We start from the raw sequence: 17,199 nt of genomic DNA on the forward strand, positions 1-17,199 counted from the left end.
GGAGGCAAAAGAAGTAACCTGCTGTTATTAACCTAACCCATTAAAGGCTTGCATTATGTCCTGGTTAGATGTGTCATCTCTATTAAGAAATGACTATTTCCCAGATCATGGCTCTAGAACAGGTTTAAAATAATGAATCATTGGAAATAATTCCTATGAAATATTATTACACAATATGACCCAAATTAATACTACTTTATGTTTGAATGGTACATAAATAATTCTTATTGTGTTCACATATATTATTAGACTCACATATAAGTCTGGGGTGGATATTACTGTCATTGCCATTGTATAGAGGAGTAAATTGGACTTAGAGAAGTTAAATAACTTTCTCAAAATCTCATAAACTAGTGAATTTCTGAAATAAGTCTTAAAATGGATTCTTGGGTTCAAAACTCATTTTCTACAATGGCGCCATTCTCATGTGAGTCTTCTGCAATGATCAGTAAGGCTGTCATCACCAGTTGTCTTGATTCTATACCCAGATCCCTCTTTCGGAACTCTGCCAGGTCAAGCTCTAGACTGGTCATAAAGCAGAGAAACCCATTCACTGATCTTGGTTGACAAGGCTCAACTAGTAACCCATGTTCTTTAACAGAGAATCACTTTTTTGAGTGTGGAATTCAGTGGTGCCATCAATGGAGATAGAGAGAGAGAGCTAACTGAACACCTGCTCTGAACCTACGTGATCTCTGTTGGAAGTTGTTTATATAAGTTTCCTTAGAGGGAAGATCACTAGCGTTCTTTTTTTTATTGTGCTTTAGGTTCTGGGGTACATGTGCAGATCATGCATGATTGTTGCATAAGTACATACATGGCAAAGTGGTTTGCTACCTTCATCCCCCTATCACCTATATCTGGTATTTCTCCCCTCATTATCCCTCCTCAGCCTCCCCACCCCGAACTGTCCCTCCCCTAGCACCCACCAACTGATTGCAGTATGTGATGCTCCCCTCCCTGTGTTCACGTGTTCTAATTGTTCAACATCTGCCTATTAGTGATAACATGTAGTGTTTGGTTTTCTGTTCTTGTGTCAGTTTGCTGAGGGTGTTGTTTTCCAGATTCATCCATGTCCCTATGAAGGACACAAACTCTTCGATTTCTATGGCTGCATAGTATTCCATGTTGTATATGTGCCACATTTTCTTTATCCAGTCTATTGCTGAAGGACATTTGGGTTGGTTCCAGGTCTTTGCTATCGTAAACAGTGCCACAATGAATATATGTGTGTGTGTGTCTTTATAATAAAACGATTTATAATGCTTTGGGTATATACAGAGTAATGGGCTTGCTGGGTCAAATGGAATTTCTATTTCTATGTCCTTGAGGAGTGGCCACAATGTCTTCCACAATGGTTGAACTAATTTACACTCCCAACAACAGTGTAAAAGTGTTCCTATTTCTTCACATCCTCTCCAGCATCTGTTGTCTCCAGATTTTTTAATGATCGCCATTTTAACTGCTGTGAGATGGTATCTCAATGTGGTTTTGATTTGCATTTCTCTAATGACCAGTGATGATGAGCATTTTTTCATATGTTTGTTGGCCTCATAGATGTCTTCTTTTGTAAAGTGTCTGTTCATATCCTTTGCCCACTTTTGAATGGGTTTTTTTTTTCTTATAAATCTGTTTTAGTTCTTTGTAGATTGTGGATATTAGCCCTTTCTCAGATGGGTAGGTAGCAAAAATTTTTTCCCATTCTGTTGGTTGCCAGTTCACTCTAATGATTGTTTCTTTTGCTGTACAGAAGCCCTGGGGTTTAATTAGATCCCATTTGTCTATTTTGGCTTTTGTTGCCATTGCTTTTGGTATTTTAGCCATGAAGTTGTTGCCTATGCCTATGTCCTGAATGGCTTGGCAAAAAAAAAAGCCAAGACCCATTGGTATGCTACATCCAGATCCATCTCACATGCAAGGATACATAAAGACTCAAAACAAAGGGATGGTGAAAAATTTACCAACCAAATGGAGAGCTAAAATAAATAAATAGAAAGCAGGAGTTGCAATTTTTGCTGATAAAATAGATTTCAAAGCAATAAAGATCAAAAGAAGCAAAGAAGGATATTACATAAAGATAAAAGGATCAATGTAACAAGAAGAGCTAAAGATCCTAAACATATATGCACCCAATACAGAAATACCCAGATATATAAGACTTAAAAAGAGACTTGGACCCCCACACAATAATAGCGGGAGACTTCAACATCAATATTAGATAGATCAATGAGACAGAATGTTAACATCGATATCCAGGACTTGAACTCAGATCTGGAACAAGTAGACTTAATTAACATTCATAGAACTCTCCACTTTAAATACACAAAATATACACTCTTATCAGTACTACATCACACGTATTTACAGGTTTAAATGAAATATTGGTTGGCTGCTTGTTAATTATTTTATTCCCTCATTTTTTTTTATGTCTCTATTATTAAACACAATTACAGGCATACCCAGTTTTAGACTGCATTCTAGCCCGGGCAATAAAGCAACACCCCTGTTCTCTCTCCCTCTTCCTCTTCCTCTTTCTTCCTTTCCTGTATTCTTTTTCTTTTTTTTTTTTTTTAATTCTTTTTCTTCCTTTCAAAAGAAAAAAAAAAAAAAAAGATGTATGATGTATGGTGCTGCTTCTGAGGCCTTTGTTCTGTTCTATTGGTCTATGTCTCTGTTTTGGTACCAGTACCATGCTGTTTTGATTACAGTGGCCTTGTAGTATAGTTTGAAGTCCAGTAGTGTGATGCCTCCAGCTTTGTTCTTTTTGCTTAGGATTGTTTTGGCTATGCGGGTTCTCTTTTGGTTCCATATGAAGTTTGAAGTGGTTTTTTCCAGTTCTGTGAAGAAGGTCATTGGTAGCTTGATGGGGATAGCACTGAATCCATAAATTACTTTGGGTAATATGGCCATTTTCACATTGTTGATTCTTCCCAACCATGAGCATGGAATGTTTTTTCATCTGTTTATGTCCTCTCTTATTTCATTGAGAACTGGTTTGTAGTTCTCCTTGAAGAGGTCCTTTACATCTTCTGTTAGTTGTATTCCTAGGTATTTTATTCTCTTTGTAGCAATTGTGAATGGGAATTCACTTTTGATTTGACTCTCTGTTTGTCTATTATTGGTGTATAGAAATGCTTGTGAATTCTGCATATCGATTTTGTATTCTGATATTTGGCTAAAGTTGCTTATCAGTTTCAGGAGATTTTGAGCTGAGATGATGGGGTCTTCTAAATATACAATCACGTGATCTACAAATAGAGACAATTTGGCTTCCTCTTTTTGTAATTGAATACTCTTTTATTTCTTTTTCTTCCCTGATTGCTATGGCTAGAACTTCCAATACTGTATGGAATAGGAGCGGTGAGAGAGAGCATCCTTGTCTTGTGACAGATTTCAAAAGGAATGCTTCCAGTTTTTGCCAGTTTAGTATGGTATTGGCTGTGGGTTTGTCATAAATAGCTTTTATTATTTTGTGATACATTCCATCGATACCTAGTTTATTGAGGGTTTTTAGCGTAATGGCTGTTGAATTTTGTTGAAGGCCTTCTCTGCCTCTATTGAGATAATCATGTGGCTTTTGTCTTTGATTCTGTTTATGTGATGGATTATGTTTATAGACTTGCATATGTTGAACCAGCCTTTATCCCCAGGATGAAGCCTACTTGATCATGTTGAATAAGCTTTTTGATTTGCTGTTATATTCTGTTTGCCAGTATTTTGTTGAAGATTTTTGCGTCGATGTTCATCATGGATATTGGCCTCAAGTTTTCTTGTTTTGTTGCATCGCTGCCCAATTTTGGCATTAGGATGATGTTGGTCTCATAAAATGAGTTGGGGAGGATTCCTTCTTTTTGTGTTGTTTGGAATAGTTTCAGAAGGAATGGTACCAGCTCCTGTTTGTACATCTGGTAGAATTTGGATGTAATCCTGTCTGGGCCTCGGCTTTTTTTAGCTGGTAGGCTATTAACTGCTGCCTCAACTTCAGCCCTTGTTGTTGGTCTATCCAGGGTTTCAACTTCTTCCTCTTTTAGTCTTGGGAGAGTGCAAGTGTCCAGGAATTTATCCATTTCTTTCAGATTTACTGGTTTGTTAACATAGAGTTGTTTGTAGTAATCTCTGATGGTAATTTGTATTTCTGTGGAATCAGTGGTGATGTCCCCTTTATCATTTTTTATTGCATCTATTTGATTCTTCTCTCTTTTCTTTTTTATTAGTCCAGCTAGTGGTCTATCTATTTTGTTTATCTTTTCAAAAAACCAGCTCCTAGATTTTTTGATTTTTTGAAGGGTTTTGTGTCTCTATCTCGTTCAGTTCTGCTCTGATCTTAGTTATTTCTTGTCTTATGCTGGCTTTTGAGTTTTTTTTATCTTGTTCCTCTAACTCTTTCAATTTTTATCACTAACATTCTTAAGCAATAGAATGAGGATCCATGTATATATCTTGAGAATCAGATGGTACAGAAACTGGACTGTCCCTGATGCTTTGACCATGATTGCCTTATTTCCAAACATGGCTAATTCTAAGAAGCCACATATATTTTGATGAATCAAGAACCAGAGACTTCCATTGTGTTCAGTCTCAAAGGGCATACTTGGCTACTGAGCATCAACTGCATTGCCATTTCTAAAGGAAGGGCAATATTTGCTCTTCTCACTAGGCCAAACATTTGGAAAGAACTCAGTTATCAGGAATCAAGATTTTAACAAAATAATCTTTGTTTATGCCCTTTGGCTCTGACTATGCACAATAGCATTTAAAGAGCCATTCTATGGCTCTATGATAAGATCACTGGCAGTTCCTCTGGCCTTTTGTGTTCATGGGCTGGCAGGCACTCTGTGACTCCAATGAACATAGCATCTAGGCCTGAAAAGGCTGGGTTACAGAGAACTTACGTTTATTCCTCTGTAAATCAATAAAACAGCCAGAATTTGTTCAGGTGAGCTGCCATGGGGATAGGAATTATGATGTTTCCTAGGGAACAGAGTACAGCAGTGTTTAAGAGCTTGGGTTCTAGAGCTAGTAAGTGCCCTTGTCAGTCATAATTCCACTATTTCCTATTTGTGTTGAACACCATAATTTGTCTTCAGTGAACCTCATTTCTCATACGGGAGAAAAAAGAAGACTCATTCATTAACCTACTACTTTTGGTTTTTGGTTTTTTGAACTCCTACTATGCTCATTACCATTTTATGTGTTAGGGTATACCCTGGTAAATGTTATAAACACTACCTTCAAGAAGTTTACAAGCTGGTGATATTAAAAGCTATGTATTCATAAGGTTGTTTTGGGGCTTAAATGAGATCATGATATAAAGCATTTAGTAAGAACCTGGTATCATATTTTCTTCAATGAATGTTAGTAAACTCAGGAGACACACAAGAACTATCTTAAAAATACCAAAAGTGTTCTCAATTAGACATTTTTTCTCTGTGGCCCCAAGAGCTACATTTAGGACACATGAGGGGGTAAATAATACATGGTCAATTTAACTTAATGAATTTTTGGTAGTAAAATTCCTCATTAATTACTTCCTCCAGAAATGATGAACTCCTACTCACTCCAGGGATCCATGAAGTTACATAAATACCTGTTAGGAATCCCATAGAGGCAATTCCTGCATGGAGTGTGAGGATTGTAGCCATCAGTATTTTGTACTTTTTAACAGTAATACTAATACGTATTCAATATTAATTATGTACCATAAATATTCTTAGTGCTTTCATTCATAAAGTTGTTGAATGCTTACCCACATTCTGTGAAGTCGGTATATACAGGATCCCTATGTACCTGAAGAGGAAGGAAGCTGAGTCCCAGAAATTAAACACTTGCCCAAGTTCATACAGCTAGACAGTAGTGAAGCTGGGAATCTAACCATAACCCGGTATAAAAAATATATAAAAGAGATGCATCTCCAAATTGAAGTGTGAGTAGAGAAGTCTAGTTTGTTGGACCTGTTTTTTCTTTATTAAGCTGCTGCAGCATACTTGAGGTTTCCTAATGTTCCTTAAAAAGCCGTTTGAGGATCACGGTGGTCTTCCTCACTGGTTGTTAAATACCACTACTACTCTTCCAGTAGTTACTTTTTAAAATAAATGTTATGTTTACTGCTTGTGTCAGTTGTTTTAGGAGGTTGCTGTTTAGGAAGAAAGAAAAACAGACCAAAAAATGCAAATATTCTTGCATTTTAACATTAAGTAAAATGGAATATAACTTCTTGTTTATTATATTATTGCCAATATGTGAATTTTATACCTTTACATAGATAAGGGCTAAAATAATGACATAATTTTTTAAAAATTGTGAGTGATTTTTGTCTGGCAACAGATAGAATATCTATTGTGGTATTTGCTTTATTTTGCAATAAATAATTATAAAAAATGTAATTGGTCTGTGGTATCCAGAAATCTTTGGATTTCTGAGTCAGTGGTTCAGTATTTGAGGTGTCTTCTTTGACCAAAAGTTTCTGTCAGAAGATGCTCTTGATGCTTTGCTTTGCTCTTCATGGAAGCTGTCACAGAGAAAGTGGAATTGTTCACCCCAGTTAAGCAACATAATGCCCTACTCCAGTCTGCATCACTTTCTCTGTAGAGTAGGCCCCTATGTTGACTGATTTCCTGGTCAGCTTACTATTATTTCAGTAGAAAAGTAATTCCCTGAAGGGAGAAAGGTCCATGTGATCAAAGAGGCCTGAAGATATTGAAGAAGTTATCTTTAAGAAAATACCTTAAATGCAAATATATTGATGCTTTTCACAGTAAATTTTTTCAAATTCATGGCCAATTTATTCCTGAGCACCTACTTCTTTTCTCCTTGTCCTTCTAATTTTTTCTCTATTTTGTCATGTATCATATATACACAAGAACATATATAATAAACATATAGTTTAAATAATAATGATAATGATAATACACATGCTCATACGTCTATCACTCAGTTTAAGAAATAGCACATGTGCTCTATCTTTTAAACTGTATGACTTTTCTCTTGCTGCCATTCTTTACTGCTACTCAGGCTACCAGCTCTCCTCTAATTCTATCTCCATCCTCTTCTCTTCTAGGAAGGGCACTCACGCAACCACAGATTCTAGAAACATTTCTTCATTTGTGGAGGTATTCAGCTGATTTTGATCTCTGGCCTTGGCTAAACAATACTGATTTCTTTTGTAATTTTCAAGCAATGTAGAATTCAGTATAGATCTCTTTGTGGTCTTAGGATGTTACATATATGGTTTTAAATATACTCAGCCTAGAGTTGGTTTTTGATGTTGTTTTCCCTGACGATAGAGTTTGTTTTGATGTTGTGAACCCTGACAGTTTAAAAATTACATATGTATATGTCAGATGTTGCCTACTATGTGTCAGACAGAAGAGAAATGAATATTTATTTGAGGCACAAGGATGAACAAGACCCAATTCCCTGCCCTTAAGGGGCTCAAAACCAGAAGATATATATAATTTCATTTTTTTCCCTAAAAAACACTGAGGATAAGTTTCTAAATGTCCTTCCAGAAACCCTAATGGGGGTTTGTGTCTTTTAATTTCATTGTAGTCAAGCCACTCTGCTGACCTCTGTGGCTATCCCTGTGATTATCTGCTCTAACAGGCTCTCAGTGCTGTACCTCAGGATAGGGTCAAGTGGGAGTGTGGTTGTGAAAGGGTGGGATTGCAGAAAATGCTGGGAAGTGTCAGACCTAAATTAGAACCACCCATATACTTAGGGGACAAACTTATTACAACTACAGACTTTTGTTATTATATTTTAAATCTACCACTTACTGTTTGCTAATTACATGCCATAATTACATGCCAGGCACAATATTATGTGCTGTATACATATTAGTTCAAGCTAATCTGTAAGGAGCTGCTATTGTCTCCACTTGGAAGGCTTGAAAGGCAGGAACCAAAACGCAGAGAGTAAGCCACTAACGCAAGGCTACTTAGAAGTGGCAAACCTGGATTTGACCCCAGGGCTTTCTCTGCCCAAAGCTCCTTGGTTCTTAACCATTATATTCTACAGCCTTCATAAATAATATTAGTTTGACAGGGAGGACAAGTTGCTATCAAAAGGGCGTGGCAGCAAACAGATGGTAGTTCAAGCAATTTGTGGATGTCAGAGATAAATAAGAAACAACTGGAGCCCAGACAGGCAGCCAAAACAGCAGCAGGGTGGCCAGAGTTTTGAGAGTGTTTGCCAATGGGCTGCAATTCTAGAAGTGGTGAAGTGGAGAAGAGAGAAGCAAGGAGTACAACCTAGAGGTGCTGAGTACCAGAGGACAGGCTCCTGGGTGGGTTACAGAGGCAGGGGCTTAGGCTGGGGACACAGCCCTCACCAGGAGCTTCACAGGAAGGCAGAATAAGATTCAGAAGCTGGTCACAAGGGTAGAAAGAAACCCAAAGACAGGCTTACTCTTTGATTAGTCATCCAGGGCTTGGCTGGGTGGGGCCTCAGTTGTTTTAACCTCCACACCTATTTGTGAGTATTAAATTCGTCATGTTTTAGAAAGGAGCACTTTGAGTCTGGCAACTGGGAGTGATGCACCAGTTTCCTGAACTCTCCAGAAGCATCTTGCAGAACTCTAGTAGTCCTTTTCTTATTTGTCAGCAGGTGCTCTTAAAAAGCTTAATTTTATGTTGACTGCTGTGTTTGGATTTAGAGTTCTTTTCAAAAGAAATTCTGAAATATATTCAGAATGTGCCCATGTGGATATGTTTTGTTAAGGGACGTATTTATAACCCCGGATTCCATTTCCTTGATCTGTACCCTTATTGTTAATCAACATTCCAAAGTCAATACTGTGACAGACATGAGTTACCTGTTTTGCAAGGACTGGTTTATTGGGTATACTAATGTGTGCTTTGCTCAAATGTAAGGAAGAGCTAATTAAAAATGAAACAAAGTGAGATTTCTTAGAGTTTGTGTAGGCTTCAGTTGTAGCAACAGGTTTTGGTAATTATTTAATTGTTTTCGTTTTATTTTATTTGTATATCTTTAAAATTTTATGGTAATTTTTTTCATGTTACAAATGACAAGGATTTTATAAGGTGGTTTTGCAAGAGATGAGAGGAATGTAATAAGAAATCTTGGGCTGTGGGCTGTGGGCTGTGCAAGGTAATTGCCATTTTGATGACTCCCCCACAATCTCTAGAAAAGCATTTATTGCTCTCTATTTTTTGTATGTTTGTGGATTCTTTGTAGGGAACTTGAAGAAGCAGAGTTTGGGTTGATGCAGTATGCAAATAGATATACATTCTAATGTTGGAGGTGGATGGGGAGTGAAGACACCTTCAGATAACTTCAGAGTTATCTGGGAAAAGATGACATGGTTTCCTTGCTTTCCTTGCTTATTTGTTGACAGAAGTTCAATTCAATTCATTTTAATTTAACTTAGTTAATTTATAAGATATTAATTGAACACCTATAGCATGCCAATTGCAAGTCCACAATATGCCAGTGGGAACAGATGGTTACAGAACTAAACTTAAAATAATATAAAGTATGCTAATTTAGGAGGACCAAATGTATAGGAAATGCTTTTTAAAGATGATGACATTATGGCTGAAAGATGATGTAGAAATTGGCGAGATGGAAAAGTGGGAAAGAGAATTGTAGAAAGAGGGATGAGCACATGCAAAATTTCAGAGTGCATCGGAGGCTCTGAAAGTGGTGACCAGTCTGGGGCAAGGTGTGGAATGGAGAGACATGAGTTCAGTGAGTGAGGTGGCCGATACTGATGGGGCTGTAAGCAGTGAGACTCACCGAAGCAGTATTATCAGGGGAATGGATGATGAGTTCTGTGTTTTAGAAATATCACTGTGAAGGCTTTTAGAAAATGGATTGTGGGAAGTGGATGGTAGAGCAGATAACAAGGAAGAGTGGTTGGAAAACATGAATTGGCTAACTATGCTGCTTTTCTGCATTGCAGTCTTCTGTGTTAACTCTGCTTGGAATGATGCTTTCGTTTTCTTTCTTTCTTTTCTTTTCTTTCTTTTTTTTTTTTTTTTGAGACAGAATCTCACATTGTCACCCAGGCTGGAGTGCAGGGCTGCAGTCTTGGCTCATTGCAGCCTTGACAGCCAGCCTCCACCTCACAGGTCAGGTGAACTTCCCAGGCTCTATTGATCCTTCTCCCTCAGCCACCCAAGTAGCTGAAACTACAGGCACATACTACCACACCAACTAACATTTTTCTATTTTTTGTAAAGATAGCCTTTCACCATGTTGCCTAGGCTAGTCTTCATCTTCTAGGCTCCAGCAATCCTCCTGCCTTGGCCTCCTAAAGTGCTGGGATTATCAGCATGAACCACCATGCCTGGCTGCTTCTCATTTCTCAACCCCATGGCCAACCTCCTCCAACTCCAACTCACTGCTCCTGTCCACCATTTTCTTTTGCTGCCTTCTACCCATCCTTTAGGTTTCTGCTTCCAAGTTACCTTCTCAGGGAAGTCTTTCCCGATTACCCAGTCTAAGTCTAGTTTTTTCAAATATGTATATTTAAGATTGATGTACTGTTAATATAATTCTTTCTCTCTAGACTTAAAGCTCCATGAAGAAAAGACTAATGTTTATATTTGTTTGCTCTTTGATTTATTTCTAGTAGCATCTGGCAAAGAGTGAATATTTAATAAATATTTGGTGAAAAGATGAATGAATAAATTCTACGTTAGTATTTTTAATTTTTTAAAGACTTTCTTCGAAGAGTGCTTTTTTTTTCTTCCCTAAATTCCAATCAACAAATTCAAGGAGAGTGTTTTTAAGTAATGTTCGTGATGGTCTTGCATCATTCTGAAAGTAAAAAAAAAAAAGTAAAGAAAAAAAAGAAACAACAACAAATACCATTCTACCTGAATTTCCACCTGAATTCTTTGGAGGTTAACATAGGTCATTCTGATAGACAGTCTTGCTCCCTAAATCTCTGATGACTTTGCAAGACCAGAACATAGTTCAAAAAGGGCTTGACTATATTTTCTCTTTCTCCCTCTTTATGGATAACATATAGGTAGGTTTTCATATATTAAATGCATGCATAACTGTTATAATCTAATGAAAATGTTGCTTAATTTTAATTCAATTTACTAAGCATATTTGTATATCAGTTTTATGCAAGATGCTGTACAAAGCATTTTGCATGCTGTACAAAGAAGGAAATTCCTTCTCAGAATATAAGCTCCAAGGGGGCAAAACCATGTCTACTCTGCTTAACATCATATTCCCCAAGGCAGAACACTGACACTGACAAAGTAGGCTTTAATAGATATTTGTGATTGAGTATATACAAAAACGGTTAGCAAAGATTTACAAGGCATATTCTCTGGCCTTTAAAAAACTTATGATATAATGGTGGGATAAGGTAAATTTCAAGTTTCAGACCTGAGATCACACATTAGAGAAAGAAAAATATCAGAGATGTCAACTAATCAGTGAGAAGTTGCACAACTTTACCAACCATTTTTTTTACTTGCCACATCTTACAAATATATTCTCTGGTAGGAAACAATTGGAGTGCTCAGTCCCAATCCAGAGCAACTCTCAGTATCTTAAACCCAACAGACATCTAGCAAAGCAGTGTTTTCTGATTCTTATGCCTGAAGGGTCCCTCTTTTTTTGTTCATATTTCAGGAATATTCAAGAACTAAGTAATGTACCTAGGTTGTTTTCCTAGCCTGTGTAAGAAGTATGCATTAGTTTCAGGGCCTTTAATTTTCTAGTTCCTATTACTGGTCTTAATTGGCCTTTTTTTCCTCCCTAAAATGGTCTATTAGATAGCACCCAAAAGTAAAAAACAAATCTAGAATATTCAACTCAGTTCCTCCTGAAAAAGAGTCAGGTGCACATTTATTTCCCTTATATCTGCTTTATTCTACAAAGAAATCTACATATGGTGATGAGTAGGCAATGTGACATAGATAATATAAGAACAGAAATGTGTCTCTTGTGAATAGATGCATTAAAAGATATTTTGGACTCACAAGATAGATTTAACATTTTCCAAAATGTACAAATTTAAGTTTGCCGTCAGTTTTCCTGTGGAGAGAATATAGCAACAAATGAGAAACGCTGAGCCCATAGGCACTTCATTAGCATCCAGACTTCACTAATGAATCCTAAAAATGTATTCAAGTTTCCCCGCTTATTGATGTTTTTAAAAGGAGTGACTGCAATTTAGAAATATTTTTGAAACTGGTGCTGATTACATAAGGATGATACTCAAATACATCACAATCAATTTTTATCCCTGAAAAAATTTTATTTTTTTTAATTTAAAGGAAAGACACACTTAGAAGTCTCTTTTCATAAAAATTGTTATTTTTCTTTTATTAAAAAAAGAACTGGAACAATATGCCATGTATGTTAGATGCTTGTTTTCATCTATAATTTTGAAAATATTTAAAACAACACATATGTTTTTATACATTCCACTGTATCATTCATTATTTCATAATTTTTGAGCTAATGTTAATGTGTCTTGGAGATGATTAGTTTATAATCTTTAAACTACTTTTGACTATTTGATTTTTTAAAATGTAATTTTTACTACAACACCACCATATATTCTGTTGAGATATAATACTCTGAAATAGAAGTTCTTCAGATTTTTGAGGTATTATCCCCTTTTGTACGAGACATTAGGGGGTTCTAACATATCCAAACCTACTTGCTAAAGCTGAACAAAAACATGGCTCATTCTACCACATGTGGATAGGATGCGTAGGAGGGACGACATTCCTTGTCTGTGGAAATAATTCAGATGGACTGTGAGACTACTTGGTAACTTTTCTGTAGAGGAAGTTTAAGCAATAGATTATCAAGTGGAGATTGAACTAGATGACCATATATTTCCTTTCAACTTGGAGATTTTAGAATTCTCTGATTCACTCTTACTTCCAGAATATATAGGGATGTAATGATATCAGGGACTCCCAAGTTTTACCAACTGGAAGGTTCTGTTTGTTAAGAGACCATGATACAATTCACATATTCCTTTGGCCATATGTCACACCTTCTAATTTGTCTTAATATATAATTTTACTTTAAATATGAAAAAGAAAACATTTTAATACTTACTTAACTTGAGAACAGAAGAAGCAATCATTGTTATAAGTTTTGCCATCAGATCCACAAATTGGCTCATACATCTGATAACAAAATCTCTCTTGTCCTGGTGGTAACTTTTTATAATGACTGCAGTCAACCTGAAAAAAAAATATTAAAAACCATTAAATCTTTCAACCAAATCTTTACTATCAGGATTTAGGATTTTCCAAGCAAGCTCAGAGGGCTCTCAATACATTTGTGTTTTATTATAATTGTTGGTTCTCATCTAACCCCTTTGAGACATTTTATGTCAGTTATAAAATCATGACTGATAAACATCTTTACCATAGCTGGTTCCCAACTCATAGCTTAATTTAAAATAGTTTTTTTTTTCTCATTATACTGGTTAATGCATCAGTTCTTAAAATACATGGCATATTATCAGATGTAACCATTCTAATGGGAGCGCTCAGAAGTGTGATATATTTTCTATAGGAATTATCTTATTATTTTTCTCTTTCACTGAAAAAGCTCAATATGAATGCAAGTATGAAATATAGGTATAACTATTACCATTTTAATGATTATTGACAAACTTTTACTACTAATTATTGGTAACAATTTACTTTGTCATATACTTTACCAGCACGTAGACAAATGTATCTTAACATTGTAGTCGGGAACCAGTGTTCTAAATTCCTAGAGGAAAGCCTATGGAAGTAGGTAGGCAATTCCCAAGAAAAGTTTTTCGTATTTTTAAAAAAATCTATCAGCATATAGAAGAGCATATACAGTAAAGTCAAACACATTTGAATACAAATCCTGACTATGTGACCCTGGAAAAATTATTTAGCCTCTCTAACCTTTAGTGTCCTTACCTATAAAATAAAGATAATAACTACATTGTAAGTTGTAAGAAAAAAATATGTTAAAAGAAAATATGTGTACAATGCCTAGCACTACATTGCATGGAAAATACTGAATAAATAATAGGCAGCATTTTTTATCTTTTGGTTTCTCTTTCAGGTCTACATAAACTCAAGCTGTATTCAAAAGACTCAATCTCTAGCTCATTTTGTCTGAGAGGTCTAGGCATGATATTTTACTAATTGTTGAATATCTCTACTTGCATAGCTTGGAATATACTCAAAGTTGAATCCTTTTTTCCCTCCAGATATGCTCTATTAATTACTTAATTAATCCATCAGCTTCCATACAACTCCTAAGTTTTCAGACTAAGGTGAAGTTGAGTGCAGCTGATGCAAAGATTGGTATGCATGACATAATGGCAGGAGGACTTGAGACGCTAGTGCAGCAGAATAAAAATAGCAGTGCCCCATGGTAAGTATATCCCAGTGTGATTTCCCTTCCTCTTCTTGCCTGCTCAGATCCCAGGGAGCCAGACTTTACGTGACACTCACAATATGATGGGAAACTACCAAGCTCATAACTTTCAGTTATCCTTTACATTCTCTCACAGTTACTAAATCATGAAAGATGGCTTGAAATCAGGCTCATCTGACTCCAACATTTATATCCTTAACCCTATTATTTTCTTTAATAGGTGAAACAAAAGACTCAAACATAAAAATTTCCCACGCCCCAGGATTAACAGTTAATAAGCAACAGACTTAGAGTGGAATTCAAATTGAGTACTGGCTAAAGATTTTTACTACCACACCTAGATTTTCTCAACAATACTTATTATTCTAACCTGAGTCATGAGTGGAAGGCTAAATTAAAGTCTTCATTTTCTAAGTTAGAAAAAAAAAGATATTTGTGACCTATTTAAAAATTACAAGAATCATGACTTGTCCTTATTGAGATTCACTATGTACCAGGCACCATGCTAAGCTCTTTTCAAATATTATGGCTTCAAGTCTTGGAATAATGTTATAAGTGTGTTGCCCATGGCCACATGATCAAAAAGGTGGAATTAAACACCAGGCCTTTCTAACTCTGATGCTAGTGTCTTCCCACCATGTTCTACTCTCTCCATTTTAGAAAGATATGCCTACAATTTTTGAAATAAAACCAGTTTTGATATACAAATGTGAATATTCAAACATACAGAAATTTAATTACTGTGTAGTATTAAATATTTCCTTTCTAATATTAACTCTAAAATTACATAAAAGTAGGACTTTTTATCAAGATGGATAAAACCAGTTTTGATATACAAATGTGAATATTCAAACATACAGAATTTTAATTACTGTGTAGTATCAAATATTTCCTTTCTGATATTGACTCTAAAATTACATAAAAGTAGGACTTTTTATCAAGATGGATGTACTGACCGTCTGTTTCGTCTGTTTGGCACATTCTATACCTGGAAGAAAAGACAATGTTAAACTCTGGAAGAACCTAATCTTATCAGAAAAATAATCTTTGCCTTATGCTTTAGCTTCCAACCTTCATAAAAATCTGTCTCTCTTCAAAACTGTGTATCAGCATTGTATCAAAAGTTGAAGCTCTTCACACAGATCTTTAAAAAAATTTTTTTTCTTCTTTGGAGTGGGAGTGGAATGTAGCCAAAGAGATGGAAAAGATGCCGTGATGAATGAAAAGTTTGTCTTAATCTTTTCTACTTCATAGTCAGAGCTCAGTAGAGACAGAAGAAATAAGTGAGTCATATTTAAGGATGTCTGCTATTGTGTACAGGTATAGATGATAGATGTTGGATCAGTGTTTGAAAATTCTGACGGCTAATTTTAACTCAATAATAGAAGAATAGCTCATACTACCAAACAATTGATTGAATTTTTTATGAAGAAATGAGTTCCCCGTAAATGATGATATCAAGTCAAAGCAGAGTCTGGATGATCATCTCCCTAAGAAATTGTGCAAAGTATTATCATGAATAAGCATTTGACTTTAGCTGACTGTTAGCATCCACTCTACCCCTGAGGTGATTGTAATTTAGTGATTTGTTGATTTAGGCAAAAGATATATTTCAAAAGATACCCCTTATTATTTATATGATGAATTACATGTATCCCAGAATTACATAGGCAGAAGACTACATGAGCTATTAGTACAAGGGCAGGGGCAGTATTATGAGAGATACTCACTGAACATGGTTGCAAGTGTCAGAGCCAATAGTAAGACAATGGCTGTTGTTCTCATTGTGCTGAAGCGGCCAAGGCAGTCAGATGCAGGGAAAAGAAGGGACCTGTCCATCTCACTTGGATCCTGCCTTATATATTTTCAAGAGTTCCTGCCTCAATTGTGAAATAGCTATTTCTAAGTAGCACAACCAAAAAAGAGGTCAGAAACGTCTGCAAGCCATGAAATTCTTTTCTTGTGAAAGACAGGTAATTGCACATGCAATTTTAATAGCTAGTCCCCAAACCCAGGCTGATGGATCAAGAATGAGATGGTTACTTTGCTTTGAATTACAATTACATACATAATCAGTAGCATCTTTCATTTCATACAATAGCTTGCAATAGACAAAACCATCAATCATTTGGCCATGGTTTAGTAAGTTTAATTGTCCCTTTATTAAACCATGCATCATTTGAATTCCTTGAGGCTACAAAATCAACGATTTTGGAATGTGCTAATTTTCAGATAGAGTGACTATGAGAAAACTCTGGAAGAAGCTCTTGCAGTTTTTTTGTAGGTAGAATTGGAGGACACTTTATACTACTAAAGGAAGCATTAGTATCTAAGGCTGAGAGGCTGAAATGCATATTTATATCCTTTCAAAAGTAAAGAGATAGCTGGAACTTGTTCTGGGATAATCTGGAGACACGATCATCATACTATCTCTGAGAGCTGAAACTTTCGGTATCTTGCAGGCCTGGATTAATTGCCAGCTACACCATTCTCTATGTTACTTTGTGCAAGCTATTTATCCACTATAAGCCTTACTTTTTAAAATCTTCATTTGATCATCTCATAAATATTAATGAGGATTTACTCTGTTTTAGAGACAGTATTATATCTTGAATATGCCACAATCCATGAAAAACTGTGACTGCCCTCATGTAGTTTGAGAAAGACTTCTTATTTATTTAGTTAATTGTTTTGGAGACAGAGTCTTTCTCTATTGCCTAGGCTGTAGTGCAGTGGCGTGATCTCAGCTCACTGCAACCTCTGCCTCTTAGGTTCAAGAGATTCTCCTGACTCAGCCTCCAGAGTAGCTGGGATTACAGGAGC

General features: G+C 36.0%; 1 protein-coding gene across 1 annotated transcript; it reads right to left on the reverse strand.

The window, feature by feature from the left end:
* Positions 1-392: 392 nt before the first annotated feature.
* On the reverse strand, positions 393-16,204 carry SPINK9 (serine peptidase inhibitor Kazal type 9). Its single transcript, XM_032250493.1, has 4 exons — positions 16,107-16,204; positions 15,333-15,364; positions 13,063-13,190; positions 393-525 (listed from the first exon to the last, which is right to left on the reverse strand). Exons 1-4 carry the CDS (start codon positions 16,159-16,161, stop codon positions 393-395), a joined length of 348 nt encoding a protein of 115 aa, XP_032106384.1. The 5' UTR covers positions 16,162-16,204.
* Between the last annotated feature and the right edge of the window lie 995 nt (positions 16,205-17,199).

The sequence above is a fragment of the Sapajus apella genome, unplaced genomic scaffold, assembly GCF_009761245.1.
Source record: "Sapajus apella isolate SASKATOON/1434 unplaced genomic scaffold, GSC_monkey_1.0 scaffold71, whole genome shotgun sequence".
In the NCBI taxonomy this organism is placed as follows: domain Eukaryota; kingdom Metazoa; phylum Chordata; class Mammalia; order Primates; family Cebidae; genus Sapajus; species Sapajus apella.